Source organism: Penicillium rubens, assembly GCF_028828025.1.
Source record: "Penicillium rubens strain IBT 27055 chromosome Unknown utg000003l_segment0_segment0, whole genome shotgun sequence".
Taxonomy (NCBI): domain Eukaryota; kingdom Fungi; phylum Ascomycota; class Eurotiomycetes; order Eurotiales; family Aspergillaceae; genus Penicillium; species Penicillium rubens.
This window is the reverse complement of record NW_026890601.1, coordinates 6,892,303-6,908,320: the sequence shown is the minus strand read 5'-3', so window position 1 is coordinate 6,908,320 and position 16,018 is coordinate 6,892,303. Positions and strand designations below refer to the sequence as shown.

Genomic DNA, 16,018 nt, shown 5'->3' with positions numbered 1-16,018 from the left:
GCCTGAACCAGCCCCGTGGGCTGTGTTATGATATTACGCAGTACTTTGTACATGTGCAAAAGTCCTACAAGTATTTTGAATGTCCATGCGTCGCTTAGACCATGTATTCCTGCATTTGCTATATAATGCAGTGGCCTTTTGAAGTATTTATAACCAGAGTGAGCTTCTAACTCTGAGAGTGTTCAAAATAATTGATGACATAGTCCCTAGAGCAGCGTCCTTATGATTGAGCATCAGCGATACTCAACTGTGAGCTTTATCTGCGCACAAGTAGCTGCCAAGAGTTATTATCCAGTAGCCCCCTTTAGTATGCATGAATACGGATGACTAGCAGGGGTCCGCAGCCCAGACGGGATTCAAAATACGGAGGACCCCGTAGGAAAAGCAAATTCTGCTGCTGTCGGCCGCGCTCAAATAGCTCAAATAATGTTGGGATGATGTTGGCTATCGCAGCGGGTCAAATGTATAGTAGTCGATTTACTAGCCATATACTCGTAGATACAAACGATTCCATACTTTTTCTGGCATCAAAATGAGGCTCTTCCTGCTGAACAAGCGCCATCTTGAACATGACGCCCTCATAAGGCCTTGATTTGCCTCATCTTCTTTGTCTCTCGAAGCTGGCAATACGATGAATGTAGGTATGATATTCGTAAAAGCACTAATATACACTATAGAATTATGAAGTCATTGCGACGTTGTGCTCAGTGGTTCAAGTAGGCAGTCATCTCATCCATTGCCATCGCGATACGACCCCCTACAAAATCATCTGCGATAGGGCGCCACCATTTATGATTGATTGATTTCAATCCGCGCTCATAATCAGACCGGCTTGCATCTTTCAAGTTCCATCCCGGCCCGAGATTTTGCCAAGGCATGGGGCCGTCTGCCCGATGGGCGTAGTCGAGAACATCTTGTTCGGGATGAACAGATTCATCTTTATCCCGGATGTGATGCAGACTGACGTAGTAGTTATAGAGATCCTTTGAGGGATGTAGAATAAAGAACCCATCATTCATGTGGTCCTTCTGGTAAGATTCCTGACCGAGCACAAGTTGCGCGTTCGAGTTCGTCCGAGAGTCGTGTGGTGCGGCGATCATGTAGTTCTTTGGCATCTTTGCGGTAGGAGTGACGGTGGCACGCATGTTTGTCGCAGGATCTTCAAATATATCATAGATAGGACGGAATATGACCGAGTTCACATTCAGAAACACGATTTTGTCGTACTCTACAAGCTTCCACAGGTTCAACTTGGTGAGAACGGCATTCCAGCGCTGTGAGGACCCGTCATCCAGATTTAGATTGTCCATTGGGACCACCGTAGCCCCTTCTCTGCTCAGGGCATCACGGTGCCTTTGAGGTATATCGGGTGTGACCAGGATGAGAAATGGTACATTATCGATCCTATTTCGCGTGCGTGGATTGCGGAGTAGTTGGAAGGTGAGTAGCCGTGCCGCCTGAAAGTACGGCGCTTCTATATCGGGAAACTCGGTGTCATTTTCCGTCATTAAAACGGTGGCAAAGGCATAGCGGGGTGGCTTGGAGTCATCTGTTGATCCGTAACAGCCGAGGGGAGTTGCGACCCAAAGGAACAGGGCCAGACAAGTGACAATTGCAATCACTTTCCTTGAGTAAGGAGTAAATGCCCAGTTTCTATGTGGAACCATTGTTCATGAAAAGGGTACGCAAGGAAACAGATCAGTAAAAACAGTCAATCTCTGATAGAATGGACCAAAGAGGAAATAAAAGAGTGACGTAGTAAGGCCCGAGCAGTGCAAAGGCAAGAGATCCTCACGCAACTCGCGATGTCGAATTCGACGAAAGTCGAAAAGTCAGGTTGTGGTCGACGATGGAGGATCTCCAAAGTTAACACTCGTGTCAAAGGAACCTTGGAAGGTGTCCAGGGAAGGTAAAGAGACACGTGATTCTTGTCATCTAGCGGCATGGTATTCATATTACTAGACTCATATTGCTCATATAGTGAATTAAAAATGGGATCTCCCCCTCGTATAGGGATCAGGGATCAGAGGGACTTCGCTTATAGCAATGAGAGGGTTCAGTAGGAGGACCCACTTCTGGTGGGAGTGGCAGCTATCCACACATGCAGAGAACTCCGGACAAGTGCGAACAATCAAACAAAAGACCAATAGGCAAACCGACGGGCTTACTAGCGTCGGCGGGAACACTGAAAGGAAAAAAAGGTACCGATATATTAATAATTTATCTATTATATGATCCGCGACAAGGGAGCCTCTGGGCTTCGAGCTGAGTGCATTCAATCGTTAGATGGGTAAATTCACCAAGTTTGCGAGTCCGGAGACACCTCAACCCACCGGTAAAGTCGTTCATTTGTACTCCGTACAATTTACAACATGGTACTTTTGTACACAACAGTGGAGTACACTAAGGTTAGAACCGAGTCGACTAGTCCCTATATGGCTAAGTGTATGTCCATCAACGGGAAGATCCATGTTTTTTAAGATTGAAAATTACGGAAGTGGTCGGGCTATACGAGAGCACGGGGATCTAGCGGTAATTTCAGTCTGGTGTATCCGTACGGAGTGCATTCATTTTTATGTAATTGAGGGATAACCCACCTGGTTGGATCGTATTACTGCTGGCATTGTTCGCTTATGCTCATATCCTAGCTTCACTAAGGTTGGCTGCGGAATTATAGACGGTTTACATGGCTAGGTGAGGGGACCATTACGGAACGTTCTGATCGATCAATTTGTAGAAAGTGGACACTCCGATAATAGGTAATCGACAATTCTGTAATGAGTCTCAATCCTTCTCTAATAAACCTTTCCACGTCGAGGTGTCACCGCCGGTAACGGAGGGCCCCAAACCCACCTGAAAATCCGCAATTCTCGAGATTGGCTCTGGTTCGGCCGGGGATTGCAATGAGAATCGTGCCGATCCTCCAGAGGGGACGGAGCATGATACAGAGGACAATTTGGATGGTGGGTCTTGGCATGTTCAGGCATCTTGTCATCCTCTTTGAATCTAACGGCTTTTATGCTGCTACTGCACCCTTCCTCGTGTGACTTATACCCGGTAGCACGAGACGAATCGGTAGCACGAGACGAATCGGTAGCACGAGACGAATCGCTTCGTTCTGGTGATGCAGCGTGGCGGTGGATGCGGTCGAATGGGTCATTTGAGGTTTCTGGGTAGAAGTGCTTGACTGGAAACTGGTTGTTTCGTCGCTCATTGGAGTGGATTTCTTGAGCAGGATAATGGCCGGCGTTGTGGCGACATTGTGTATCTTCACTCGAATCGGGAGATCGAGATCGGGGTGGAAGGTGGATAGGCTGACGTTCATGGCGATGATGGTAGAAGGTCTTGTGGTGAGCACGGGTGTCGGATTCGCTGTTCCTGCAATTCGTTCAGTGGTGAAGAAATACCGACACGACCCAGTACAAGTCCAGACTTACATATTGAGGCCCTGTTCGTGACCTTTGAAATGAGGACAAAAGAAACAATGAACCGTCTCCTTGGTACTTTGTGGTTGACGGAGGTGAGGGCTGGCACTTAAACATGGCGTGTCTTGCTGGACGTGACACATGTTACGATGGCCATAACGGTCAGCCTCTTGTCTTGATGTGTGATGGTGTGGGAGAAGAATATCCCTTTTCGCTTTGGGCTCTCGATATATACGATGCATGATGTGTGAATGAAGAAACTGGAGGTTCCCAAGGCCGACAGATATATTCGAAAAAGGCTCCCAAAATGGATGTTCCTGCTGACTTCCAAGGTCCCTGATTTCCCTCACACAAGCCTTGGAGGCAAACCGGGACTTTCAATTCTGACTGGACGGGCACCCGCCTCATCCTGTGACTCTTCAACCGTTTGAATCCCCCAGTTACCTATCTGAGCTGACCTTGCGTTTCTCTCTTTTTCCTCTACCTAATGCGCAGCCTCCTTCAAAATGTACATTCTCGAATATTCCGAAGATTTTGGTGGTCCAGAAGATGACTTCGCATTCCAAAAGACCATCATAGTCTACGAAATGTCCGGCTCGATCTACAGAGCATACTCCCGAAAGCGATATGCAACAAAAGAAGACATTCAGTTTGGCGACATGTATAGTACAAACAAAATTCAAGGCGCCCTCGTTTTCCCAGAGTTTTCGGACAAATTCACGAAGGCTGAAAAGTCCCCGGACTGTTCAACCTGGTATCTCAAAAAGCCAAGCCTTTCCCCCTACAGTCCCCAATACCCAGCCTTGATCAGAGAAACTTGGATCGAAGAGGTGAAAACCTGCGAACTCCTGAAGAAAAACCCGCACCCGAATATCGCCGAATACCACGGTTGCGCCGTCGTTGACGGTGGCTCCATCAGGGGCATCTATTTCACAAAGTACGATGAAACGCTTATGGCCAGAGTGAACACTGCCAGACGCAATAAGATAGACTTTGCATATGAGAGGCAAGAGGCTGACCGAGAGGAGATCGACCGTTGGGTGGAGGGAATCGCACGGGGCCTGAAACATCTCCATGGGTTGGGGATCGTCCACAATGATATCAACCCGTGCAACATCATGTTCCAAGGCGACACCCCTGTTATTATCGATTTTGACTCCGCTCGGCCTCGTGGCCATGATTTGAGCCTGGTTAAACGCACGCATGGGTGGCATGATGGGAAGACTAAGGTGGCTTTGCCGATGAATGACATCGCTGCGCTGCTGGAAATACAGTCATGGCTTTTGGGGGAGGTTGACCAGTTTCAATTTTGAATTCCAAATTTTGAATTTGTTTGCAAAATGCAGTTTGATAGCTTTGCTTCAGGTCGTGCTGCGCTTTCGGGAATTGAAGGTCAATAATTGGATGATATTTTCGATTGACATGCAGGTTACGGCCTTGCATTACTCTGTTTGCTACATGCCTGCTGTCTCGGACAACCACATCTGAAACTGGATCTTACATACATGATATTTGGTACTAATACAAGCAAGACCATGCATTTTCATAGTGGCTCATGCCATAGACCCCATGTTGGTGGAGACAGGCTGAGTTGCTTCATCACACTTCGATACCTTCGATCAGCTAGATAGCCCAGGTTCTGAGTGCACAATTCTTCCAGCGGCGCAGTTTGTGAAGCTTCAAAGAGAGACCGAGGGCTTGAAAGGATATAATCAGAACCTAGGGTGAGCGGAGTGTGCTGTGACCCTAACGAATGAACCTTCCATCGGGGATCACCTGGGTGTCGTCCAGTGCCAAGGTTGATCCACCTCGTCATCATAAAAGCGATATTAGACTTACCGAATTCACGCATCTCAAGCTGATATTCGGTGTTGCATTTGTTGCATGACCCCCGCAACAGTGAAAGCGTCCTCCTCTCGCGATAAGCTTTGACGAAATCTTCAATCAAGACCAATAACCTATCGTCCCGTATATGCGCACAAATTTGATAAATTCGTGGAGGGACTCCTCCTTTTTTGTCCGATAGTAGCCCGTCAGCTCTCAGGTCCTTTCCCGACATGATGTCCTGGATCCGTAAGCATAACACCGGCGATCTCCTCTCGACGCATATCTGTGCCTCGAGAGAACGTAGGGCAGTTGATGTGACGTGAATCTTAACTTCAGTGAAAGATAGTGCGGATACGCTAATACCGTACCGAGGACCGTAGTGGTACTGTTTCATTGCAAGTTGAAGATGAAGGAAACAGAACTTGTTATAAGTGTTGGTATAGCTGTTCTCACTATACATACACATCCTCAACTCAGGGGCACGCCGCCAGCCTTTCGTTTGCGCATAGCAGAGTTTTGACTGGGGCATTTGTTGATAGATCGGCCCTGATAATCTAAAGCTCTCTGATGCGCGATCATGTCTGTGAAGAGCATAGCAGGAGTAACACGTGAAATACTCTGGATTATCCTGTTCCAGACGATTTAGGACCGATAACCGGCTTGCAATTGCAAGTTTTTCCCCTGCCACCCAATGCTGTGAAAAGTCGACGGTCACAAAGCGAAAGACAGCAGATATCTTCGGGTGGGAGGAAGTCCGTTATTGACAGCAGTAAGTCAACAGCAAGGTCACTAAGGGTATTCGGTCTCCGAACTTCGAGATGAGACGTCAGACGATGAGGTTCAAGATTAGAAATCTGATCCCTTCTGCCGGCACAGGAGAAACCTTTGGCAAAGTGCCGGAGAATTTCCATGATGACAACAAGAGTGGTTCAGTCCAAGATCAGAATACAGATGAAAAGTAAAGGCAACAGACCAAAAGTAACTGTCAAGTGAGGTCTGGAAGTTGCTGAGATAGTCGATGATATTACCCAGGCGTAATGGACACCAAAGTAATAAGACAAATGGCACCTTGGAAAGGATATAGTCCCAAAGGGGCTTAACACCAGGGAGCTCGTCCACGGGTCAATGAACCTTACTTGAACCTTCATTAGAAATTCTTAGCATCTCATCAATATTATACTAGTCATAGTTATACATAGAAGAGTCTTCTTTTGACCATGGGCATACTCTTTCAAGTATGCGTGGTAACTACAATACGTAATATATTCGGACGTTTCAATATCTAAGCCAAAACATAACTAACGACGAAGGGAAACTAAAGCTGAATGAGACAGGTTTGAGGGAACTTCAAATTAAAGTAAGAGAAGCATAAGAGGGATATCACAGTAGGTTGATACCAGAAGATAATCAAATAAATGAGAGGCCATGCTATATAGTAATCATACAAGTAACCTTGGAAATAACTTGAAGTCTGGAAGGTAAGACGACCTGTATCTACCCAGCTAGGAAGGTGCAGACACGTGTAGTGTTAACCCTCCAGGGCTGCACTTTCACCAATAAAGCTCATACAATCCTATGGCGACATTTGGTTCCCAGAGCAAATGCTCTTTTGCTGTCTTGTGTTACGGTAGAAAGGGGGATACCTGGTTTGTCAGGCTGCAGTTGTTTGCTACCTAGTTAGTATATTAGCTAGTTTCACTCAGTCAGAGAATCCAGCCTTCTTCCTTCTCTCCCTCCCTCTGGCCTCTGCCAGATCATCTTGTCTTGTCTTATCTCGCAGCATCCTTGGAATCCTTCTTGTGAGTCATCCAGGGCATCTCATGAACCTATGTCCCAGAATTCATGTAGGCAATATGGTTGTCTGTGAAGGCTATGAGGCTAACGTAGTTGAAATGAAAGTCACCAGAATTTCACCCATCCCTGAAGATGTCTAGAAATCTGACCGAAAGTCAGTTCGGGACTGTTTGGCCAGAATTTGCCTAGCCACCTATATGCACCTTTTTTAGTGGTGTGCCTTCACCTAGGTACTCCCATACACAGAGAGTAGCTCAGAGCTCATATCACCTGGGACATCTGTGCATACTGGATCGAAAACAAACGGGAAAAGCTGCCGACTCACGGCTTCCTACAGATGAACCAATACGGCCCCTGGGAGCTAACCAATGCTCACGACATGAAGGAATTTGCGGAGATTGCGCTAGCTATTATCTACCAACACAAAGAACTTTTCAGCGGCTCTTCCGAATTTCATTCCAGACCGCACTGAACTTGATGCTGTTCGAGATATGCTACCGCCTCCCAATGGCCTGATACTGCCTCCTTTCAGGTCAACGCCGGTCAAGGAATTCAACCGGACGGAGTCCCTCCTCTCACTTGCATTCCCTACACTGTTCCCTTACGGGGGAGCCGAGTTCACGATTCCACGTCAGAGGTCTGTCAGCTATAAGGACTATATCCGGCATTTAATAAAGTATGGGTCTGCCCGCTTCGCCCAGCATCATCGATATTTTCAGCAATATCGGTCTCAGTGGAAGAATCAGGGCAAGGGTTCGTGGACTGAGTCAATATCTGATTGATAACTGAGCTATTGTCCGGTAGATTCTGAAGCCGGTCGGACGAGATCTCGATATTACGATATCCTGGATGGTTCTGCTGTAGAAACTGGGGCCAATCTCAACTGCACGTCGGCGGACTCGAAAATACCAGATAAACTGTCGGTTGAGTCTATCGTCTAATTGGCGAGCCCTCGCCGAGGGTGGCCCGATGGAGTATTGGTAGGCAAGCAAGCCCCTCTTGGCGAGTTGGGCTGCCCGGGAGTCTTGCCCCACGGGCCTGCTGCTTGAGGGGGGTTGGGCGGGGAGACTTCCCACGCGTCTGACTTAGCCCTGCCCGGCACAACACCACAAGTTAAAAACCTCAATTTGTGAAAGGAAAGATCTTCAGATTAAGATGATAAGATTGGAGAAAGGCATTTTTGCCAGGTATAATATGTGATACGTATTCAGTAACGGCTATTGGAGCTATTCACAAGGCAGGTTTCCTACATCGATCAGGAAAACCCGACCCAATGAACGTCTTTATTCGACGTTCAGAACATCACCAGATGATGTAGAAAGCTGCTTGCTGTATGTCATCGAAGGTGTAAAGCGCTGTACCCATTCTTCCCGAATAGTGAGGAATGCATCGCACACTGCTTTGACGGCGTCTTCGCGAGAGTCTCCACAACTCTCGATATAAACTGTGTCCAATTGTCAGTAACCGATTCGTTGAAACAGAGTGGGAAGGCTTACACTTGACCTTGGGCTCCGTCCCCGACCCTCGGAAAGTGAAGCGGACCCCGCCGTCCAACCACATCGTAATCATCTGGCTTGTAGGATCTTGGGGTAGGTCCGGCTTGTTATCGGGGGTGCCGGAGTCATAACCCTCGGTCAAATCCCTCCATCGTAAAATCTTGAATCGACCAAACTGCATATTCGCGAGGCCTGGACTACCTCGAATGCCCTGGAACAATGTTGAGGTGAGTTGTGGGTTCGGTGATCGGAAGTAGTTATTCAAGGTCTCGTGGTGGCCAAATTCGCTGAACAGTTGTTGCAGCTTGGCATATGCAGTCATTCCCTGGGCTCTCCATTTCGCCTCCGCTGCAAGGAAAACCGCTGCGGCTGTGATTCCGTCTTTATCGTAGCATACGGACGGAAACATGTATCCCAGTGCCTCCTCGTATGCAAAGGGAACTGTCTTTCCCTCTTTTTCTAAGTCTCGGGCAACATTAGCCATCCACTTGAACCCTGTCAGGGTCTCCACAAAATGAATCCCCTTTGCAGCTGCCATCTTGCCGAGCATTCCACTTGACACCGTTGTGGTCAACACCGCTATGTGGGACCAATTTTTGCTGGCATCGAACGAATCCAAGACATGGGACGCCAGAAGTACACCGAGGTGGTTTCCGGTCAAAGTATGCCATTTACCACTGGAGAGCACATTAGTTAAAGTCAATTGACAGCAGTTGGAAAGATAAGGCTTACTCGACTTTCTCTGCTACAGCGAAGCGGTCCGCATCGGGGTCATTTGCGACGATCAAGGTCTTTCCTTCTTGATCGGCAGTCTCGATAGCAAGATCCAAGGCTCCGGCCTCTTCCGGGTTGGGGAACTTCACAGTGGGGAAGTCGGGATCAGGCTTTTCCTGAGCAGCAACGGATGAAAATTCGTTGATTCCAAGTGAGCGGCACAGATTTGGAAGAACCAAACCTCCCACGCCGTGTAGAGGTGTATAAACGAACGGTCTCGGTGGTTGCCAATCAGTCACCGTGGATTTCTAGGGTAAACTCGTCAGACTGATCCTTGAAACGTAGCCCACAACGTACCGTGTACTTTGCGACTTGGCTGCTGTAGTGAGGCAGCAATTTCTGGTAGGAGTCCGCGCGCAGGAATTCGCCTGGCTGTAATTCCGCCCATGCGGTCGGCCATGGCTCGAGGTTCTCTTGAATCGACTGTGCTATTTCCCCGTCCTCAGGTCGGTTGATCTGAGCGCCATTGTTTGAGTAGCTACGACAGGTCTTGTCAGTAGTCTCCATGATATACATCCAAGATTCTTACACTTTGTAGCCTATGAAACAGTTAGCGATTATTTTACAACGTCGGAAACGATTAACATACCATTGTCCTGGGGTGGATTCTTCAAGCCGATTAGCCAATGCATCTATAAATAGTTTCAGGGTAGACCTACGTGGCTCGCCGTCACCATAATACCTGCAGCAGCGCCAAAATAGTTGACACCAAATGCTACCATCGGTGTTGGGCCTTCTCCATTGAAGAACCAAACGGGGATACGTTGCGCGATGAAAGCGTTAGCAGCGAGTGCGGCGAGTTTCGCAGAGTTGTGTCGCGCATCGTGTCCGATGACCACACCATTAGAAGCAATCTCAGAACGCTTGTCTCGAATGAACTTGGCCAGCCCCTGTGAGGCTTGTATGACTATCAAAGAGTTCATGCAGGAGAACCCTGCGGCCATGCGGCCTCGCAGACCAGCTGTTCCGAACTCAATACCTAGATGTATACAGATTAGAGACGCCCTGGCCAAGGCGTAAGACAGGACATACGATTCCGCAGGCGCTTTTCCAGCTCCTCGGTGGCTTTAGAGTCCCGCAGTTGCTCTATTTCCACGCGAGTCGTAGGATCCTAATCTCGGAGTTAGCGGGATCATGCCACGAGATGAAACAAATTTGTATTGACCTGGTCCCATTGGAGCCATTGCTCGGTCAAGGAGGTAATTGATTGCTATAGAACAGTTAGAATAATATAATCAAAACCAGTTTATATCTGAAACTCACTGCCATGTCAAAATATGTACGGGCCTTCGAGGTATGTTGGTAATGGGAAAGATGGACAATCACATGGGCTGATCAAGTCCCCGCTGTTATCCACACCTCCGCCCCATAGCCCTTGCAACGTTTCTGCCTTTCTTTCCTTTCCAATCTCATTCCTGTTTCTTCTGTTTCTTTGCATTTTGTATGCATTTTGTGAGTTTCCTTCCACCCTCAGAAATGTCACTGTAAATCCGCGTTGTTGTCGAACGCTACGCACATCACTCTCACCGCACCTACAATGGAGAAGACCGCATCCCGACCGTCCCGGAAGGACACCCTCTTGACTCGACGATATATTGAAGGCCTCATAGCAGAAGGAAAGCATGTCATAATCTTCGAGGGCCGTGTCCTAAGGGTAGACCCATTCATCAGATATCATCCCGGAGGGGAGAAGCCAATCAAGCATATGGTGGGCAGGGATGCGACAGACGAGATCAACGCGTATGTTCTAGGACGGTAAATACCATGACCTCTAGTCAGTCTAATTGAAACCCGTCCCCTACAGGCTGCACTCCGAAGAAGCCCGCCAGCGTATGCACTCGTACCAGATTGGACGAATTGAAGGAACATGGATCAATTTCCTACCACCGATCCAGGGCGGCAAGTTCCGCGCCTATACCGAAGACACGTGCTCCAGCGATGAGGATTCAACAACCCCAGAGATCTTCAGTGGCTCCAGTCAAGATGGATCAATTCCTCCCTCGCCGGTATTCGATGCGGTCGACTCGAAATCCACAGTTCGTCAACGCAAACCGACCGGAACCACTTCGACCGAACAATCCCAGGCCAAGCCTGCCTTCCTGGATGCAAGGACACGAGAGGAAATCGTCTTGGATACTGCCAAATATCCTTCCTTGGATCCCGCGAGTCAGGAGGAGATCAAACGAAAATACCGCGAACTGAACGAGCGTATCAAGGCCGAGGGACTCTACGACTGCAACTACTCTTGTTATTTCGTTGAATGCTGTCGGTACACACTTTTTGCCGGTCTTTCCTACACGTTCCTCCGTATGGGATGGTGGGCAACCTCGGCATTCTTCCTCGGTTGTTTCTGGCATCAGCTTGTTTTCACCGCCCATGATGCTGGTCATATGGGCATTACACACAATTTCCATGTGGATACTGTCATTGGAATGTTCATCGCAGACTACCTCGGAGGACTGAGTCTCGGGTGGTGGAAACGAAGCCACAATGTTCACCATATCGTGACCAATGAGCCAGAGCATGACCCGGATATTGAGCATATCCCATTCTTCGCTATCTCGCATCGCTTCCTGACGAGTCTGCGGAGCACGTATTATGATCGAATCATGACCTTCGACGCCCCAGCCCGATTTTTACTCAAATTCCAGAATTACTCCTATTACCCTATTATGATGCTCGCTCGATTCAATCTTTATGTTTTGAGTTGGGAGTATCTACTAAAGGGACAAGCTCCTAAAAGGGGGCCCGCTTGGTGGCATGTTTGGTTTGAGCTTGTCGGACAGGTCTTCTTTTGGACCTGGTTTGGCTACGGTGTTATGTATAAGACGCTTCCCGATGCAAGCAGCCGCATCATCTTCCTTCTCGTCTCGCACATCGTCTCCTCCCCGCTACACGTCCAAATCACCTTATCCCACTTCGCTATGTCCACCGCCGACCTGGGTGTTGGTGAGTCCTTCGCGCAGAAGATGCTCCGTACCACTATGGACGTCGACTGTCCAACATGGCTGGATTTCTTCCATGGCGGCTTGCAATTCCAGGCCATTCACCATCTCTACCCGCGCATCCCGCGCCATAACCTGCGTCGTACGCAGAAATTCGTCATCGAATTCTGCCGCGATACTGGTATCCCTTATGCCATCTTCACTTTCTATGATGGCAACAAGGAGGTTATCAGCCGACTTGGTGATGTCGCAAAACAGGTCCGCCTCATGGAAGAGTGCCGCAAGTCCATTGCCGAGGACGGAGTCTTCTCACACCACCACTGATACGAAGCGTCAGTTCCTTGCTGGCCAATTACGAGTTCCCTGTGTAAACATGTTATCACGACTGCCTATACATTTTATGTGTTGAGGTATATTAATGAATCACTTGAATGCGTTCTGTTTCTATGCGTCGTGGCTCTTTTTCTTAGAAGCCCAACAAATTTGTATGTAAATTACATCCATGGTCATTAGCAGATATCGAAGATAGAGTGACCAAGGCTCTTATGTCGCATTGCACCTATATAAACAAACATGATCTCCCCGTATGTGTTAGCCAGGCAATCCACCGCCACGCGCCATCTTCTTCGCGTGTTGCTGTCGACGGTTATGATTTGCCCGACTACCTTTGTTCTCTTCCTTTCTCTGTCTCGACGCCGCTGTATCCGGCTGCCCCTGGCCGCCAGAACCACCACGGCCCCCACGGCCCCCACGGCCACGACCGCCACCTCGTCCCCGTCCACGCCCACCGCCTCCTCTACCACCTCGCGGACCAGCATGACCAGAGGAATCGCCCTCATCAGAACCCTCGTCTCCATCCTCACGAGGCTGCGGTCTTCTATAAGAAGTAGGACGCAACTCAGGCTGGTTGAGTGGCCCAGCACCAGCCGACCCGCCGGCGTCCATAGCCAGCCGATCTTCGAGTTTAGCGATGCGCTTGGGATCACGCGTTAGCATGAGAGCCCAGCCCTCGATAGCCTCGTCGGTCATTTCGGTCTCGCGCTTCAACGACGCGCGCGGCTGTGAGCGGCGGGTCGCTGAGTCGCGGGCGAAAAGCCCTGGATTGGACTTGTATGCTCGGAAAAGGACTGTTTCGATATCTGCTGCCCGGCGGTCGCGCTGAGCTGCGTCGGCTTCGCCATCTGTGCCACCTGCGGCTCCGTCGATGGCGCCGCCTACGTCGGCTGCGTCGTAGGTGTCGTCGCGTTCATCGTCGTCTGAGTCGAACGTTGCTAGGGCGGAGAGGATTGCTGCTTTGTTTGCGGCGTGCTTGCCGTGGCCTGCGAGCAGTGTGTCGGCTGTTTGGTCTGCGTCGGCGCGGCCAAAGTGTAGTTTCCCTTGTGCTTCGCTGGAGCGGCTTAGTTCCGCAATATCCACGTCTTTGTCGAAGATGTTCTTGCGGGTTGGCAGTGGCGCGAAGGTTGGTGATGGCATGGCGGGTGGTGTTGGCTGTGGCGGGAGATGGCTATGGTGGGGTTCTGCTGGGGGAGGCAGTTGCTCGGATCGATCAAGAGACTGGAGCTCTAGAGGAAGTGAGTCGTCGAGAAGATGGGCGACGATAGTCTCGGGGTTGTCGTTGTAGAAGTCCAGTAACCGTACAACAAATCCTGAGCCAAGATCGGGGAAGAGGTCTTGTACTTGAGTGACAAGTGACATCTTGTGTGCATGAAGTTCTCCTGAAACGATCGGATCTGAGGACACTCCTTTCCCCTTGTCCACCTTTTTGCGTCTTTGATACCGATGGTGTAGGGGTTTCGATTCCACTTGATAGGTGCGCAAGCTGGCAAGCAGGTCTTGCCCCCGTTTCTGGGGGTGAATGCTCAGATACTTCTCCAGCCGAACAAGCACGTCTGAGCTGCAGATGAGATCAGAGAGTAAAGTCGGTTCCTTCTTCATTTTCGGTGCCCCCACTCGAGCAGCGGCTTTGAGGCTGAACAGCTGATCTAATAACGAAGATAAATTGACAGGCTCCTTCAATAAGGAGATCAGCCCGACGTAGACGTTAGCGACGAGAATCCTGCGAAACTCATCCCGGGCACCTTTTGACTGGTAGGCTTCTGATATTGTGTCCAGGAAGTCGGAGCCCGCCATGAGCTCCTGGCCACATGCCGGCAGCACTGAGGCAAGGATGGTCAGACGACGGATGTCAGAAATGACTTCGGGATTTGAGGATGAGTTGGCCGAAGAGAGGTTCTTGATCACAGTAGCTTTTGCTCTCTCGAGACTGGAAGTGATTTTGCTCTGGTGCATATCCCAGGCACTTGATAATGACGTCTTCAAGGCCGCGCTAGCAGGGTGACAGCAACATAAATTGCCAAGAAGTCTCCAGTCCATAATTCCGTCTGGTGGATTTGTGAGATCGAGTATGTATCTTCTTATCGCCAGAAAGCAGAGCTTCCGAAGTTGTCGAGCTTTAGGTCCACTTTGTAGACTGGAATCACCAGCAGCCGTGTATTGATAGTAGGATCCAAGGAATAGGGGTATTGATGCATCTTCAGATGCTGCAACCTTAAATTGCTGATCTGATGCATTCAGGCGGATCCCTAACAGGGCCATCCATGCATCTAGACAAGCTTCCCAGTCATTTGATGGGATTGTCCTCCGCACTGCGGGGGAAGGCACTGGAGCCAGCGGCGGGAACTCCGCCATTGGGATGAGCTAAGATAGTTATGACTGGAAAAGTGGGAAGAATATAAAAGTAGAGAAAAGCTAGCACAAAAGAAAAGAACACTCCCCTGTCAGCTCATGATTATCATCTTGAATGCCATCACTTGGCGGTCTCATGTCCTCTTTGAGTGATGACATAAGCAATTACTGAGAGGGGACCAAATGGGGTTTAGCGTGCGATAGCCGAAGCGCCAAGACTTTCGCACTGAACATTTTGGATATGGAATTCTCGATCCACATCACCTCAACAGCCATCATCACTTTACCGAGCCTAGTAGTTCAGGTCTTGACGGCAATCGCCTTTTAAATTGTGCGCGCTCCCCTTTTTCCTACTCTTGCAATACCCGAATCGAATCACTAACCCGTTTCAGTCAATTCAAATTCAAGATGTCTTTCCAGAAGCCCGAGAAGGATTTCGGCGAGGGCCCTGTACGTTGTCCCTGACCCAAATGGTCACTGTCGCACATCGCTGTTGCACCTCGCTGTCGCTGTCGCTTTGTGCAATGTGTCTATGGACCCCACCAATGCGAACTCGATACTAATTGCTTCTTGTCCGCTCTGCAGAAGGTCCACAAGATCCGCATCACCCTCACCTCCCGCAAGGTTGCCTCCCTCGAGAAGGTCTGCCAGGAGCTGATCGACCGTGCCCGCTCCAAGTCCCTCCAGGTCAAGGGCCCCGTCCGTCTTCCCACCAAGACCCTCCAGATCTCCACCCGTAAGACCCCCAACGGTGAGGGTTCCAAGACCTGGGACAAGTACGAGATGCGCATCCACAAGCGTCTCATCGAGTGAGTTTTTCCCCGCCCTATTCGCTGCAGCACTATCGCCTCGGCACCTCCCAGATTCAGTTTCTAACATTATATCCTAGCCTCCTCGCCCCCACCGAGACCGTCAAGCAGATCATCATCAACATCGAGGCTGGTGTTGAGGTTGAGGTCACCATTGCCGCTTAAATGCGCTAAACTGGGCTTGACTCAGGGAGGGATCATGGACTAGCCAATTGGGCGTGCACAGCGCGACTTTGGAGCTGGTTCTGGCTCGCATGACTTGT

General features: G+C 49.5%; 8 protein-coding genes across 8 annotated transcripts; 3 read left to right on the top strand and 5 right to left on the bottom strand.

The window, feature by feature from the left end:
* Window positions 1-704: 704 nt before the first annotated feature.
* On the bottom strand, window positions 705-1,508 carry N7525_008880 (putative glycosyl transferase family 8 family; the record flags this gene model as incomplete). Its single annotated transcript, XM_002562945.2, has 1 exon — window positions 705-1,508. The coding sequence occupies one exon, from the start codon at window positions 1,506-1,508 to the stop codon at window positions 705-707; it is 804 nt and encodes a 267-aa protein (XP_002562991.2).
* A 1,287-nt stretch (window positions 1,509-2,795) lies between these two features.
* N7525_008879 (uncharacterized protein) lies at window positions 2,796-3,568 on the bottom strand (the record flags this gene model as incomplete). Its single annotated transcript, XM_002562944.2, has 2 exons — window positions 2,796-3,378; window positions 3,438-3,568. 2 exons carry the CDS (start codon window positions 3,566-3,568, stop codon window positions 2,796-2,798), a joined length of 714 nt encoding a protein of 237 aa, XP_002562990.2.
* A 363-nt stretch (window positions 3,569-3,931) lies between these two features.
* N7525_008878 (uncharacterized protein) lies at window positions 3,932-4,738 on the top strand (the record flags this gene model as incomplete). Its single annotated transcript, XM_002562943.2, has 1 exon — window positions 3,932-4,738. One exon carries the CDS (start codon window positions 3,932-3,934, stop codon window positions 4,736-4,738), a length of 807 nt encoding a protein of 268 aa, XP_002562989.2.
* A 982-nt stretch (window positions 4,739-5,720) lies between these two features.
* Window positions 5,721-6,163, bottom strand: N7525_008877 (uncharacterized protein; the record flags this gene model as incomplete). The annotated part of the gene is given in 2 exon segments (XM_061214525.1): window positions 5,721-5,880; window positions 5,892-6,163. The coding sequence occupies 2 exon segments, from the start codon at window positions 6,161-6,163 to the stop codon at window positions 5,721-5,723; spliced, it is 432 nt and encodes a 143-aa protein (XP_061068956.1).
* A 2,166-nt stretch (window positions 6,164-8,329) lies between these two features.
* N7525_008876 (phosphoribomutase PRM15) lies at window positions 8,330-10,585 on the bottom strand (the record flags this gene model as incomplete). The annotated part of the gene is made up of 10 exons (XM_002562942.2): window positions 8,330-8,490; window positions 8,543-9,219; window positions 9,275-9,564; window positions 9,614-9,794; window positions 9,846-9,855; window positions 9,906-9,924; window positions 9,976-10,295; window positions 10,349-10,427; window positions 10,482-10,526; window positions 10,580-10,585. 10 exons carry the CDS (start codon window positions 10,583-10,585, stop codon window positions 8,330-8,332), a joined length of 1,788 nt encoding a protein of 595 aa, XP_002562988.2.
* Window positions 10,586-10,853: 268 nt separating this feature from the next.
* N7525_008875 (fatty acid desaturase) lies at window positions 10,854-12,585 on the top strand (the record flags this gene model as incomplete). The annotated part of the gene is made up of 2 exons (XM_002562941.2): window positions 10,854-11,056; window positions 11,121-12,585. The coding sequence occupies 2 exons, from the start codon at window positions 10,854-10,856 to the stop codon at window positions 12,583-12,585; spliced, it is 1,668 nt and encodes a 555-aa protein (XP_002562987.1).
* Window positions 12,586-12,852: 267 nt separating this feature from the next.
* On the bottom strand, window positions 12,853-14,949 carry N7525_008874 (ASCC2 family CUE domain-containing protein; the record flags this gene model as incomplete). Its single annotated transcript, XM_002562940.2, has 1 exon — window positions 12,853-14,949. The coding sequence occupies one exon, from the start codon at window positions 14,947-14,949 to the stop codon at window positions 12,853-12,855; it is 2,097 nt and encodes a 698-aa protein (XP_002562986.2).
* Window positions 14,950-15,354: 405 nt separating this feature from the next.
* S10a (40S ribosomal protein uS10) lies at window positions 15,355-15,920 on the top strand (the record flags this gene model as incomplete). Its single annotated transcript, XM_002562939.1, has 3 exons — window positions 15,355-15,396; window positions 15,532-15,755; window positions 15,836-15,920. 3 exons carry the CDS (start codon window positions 15,355-15,357, stop codon window positions 15,918-15,920), a joined length of 351 nt encoding a protein of 116 aa, XP_002562985.1.
* Between the last annotated feature and the right edge of the window lie 98 nt (window positions 15,921-16,018).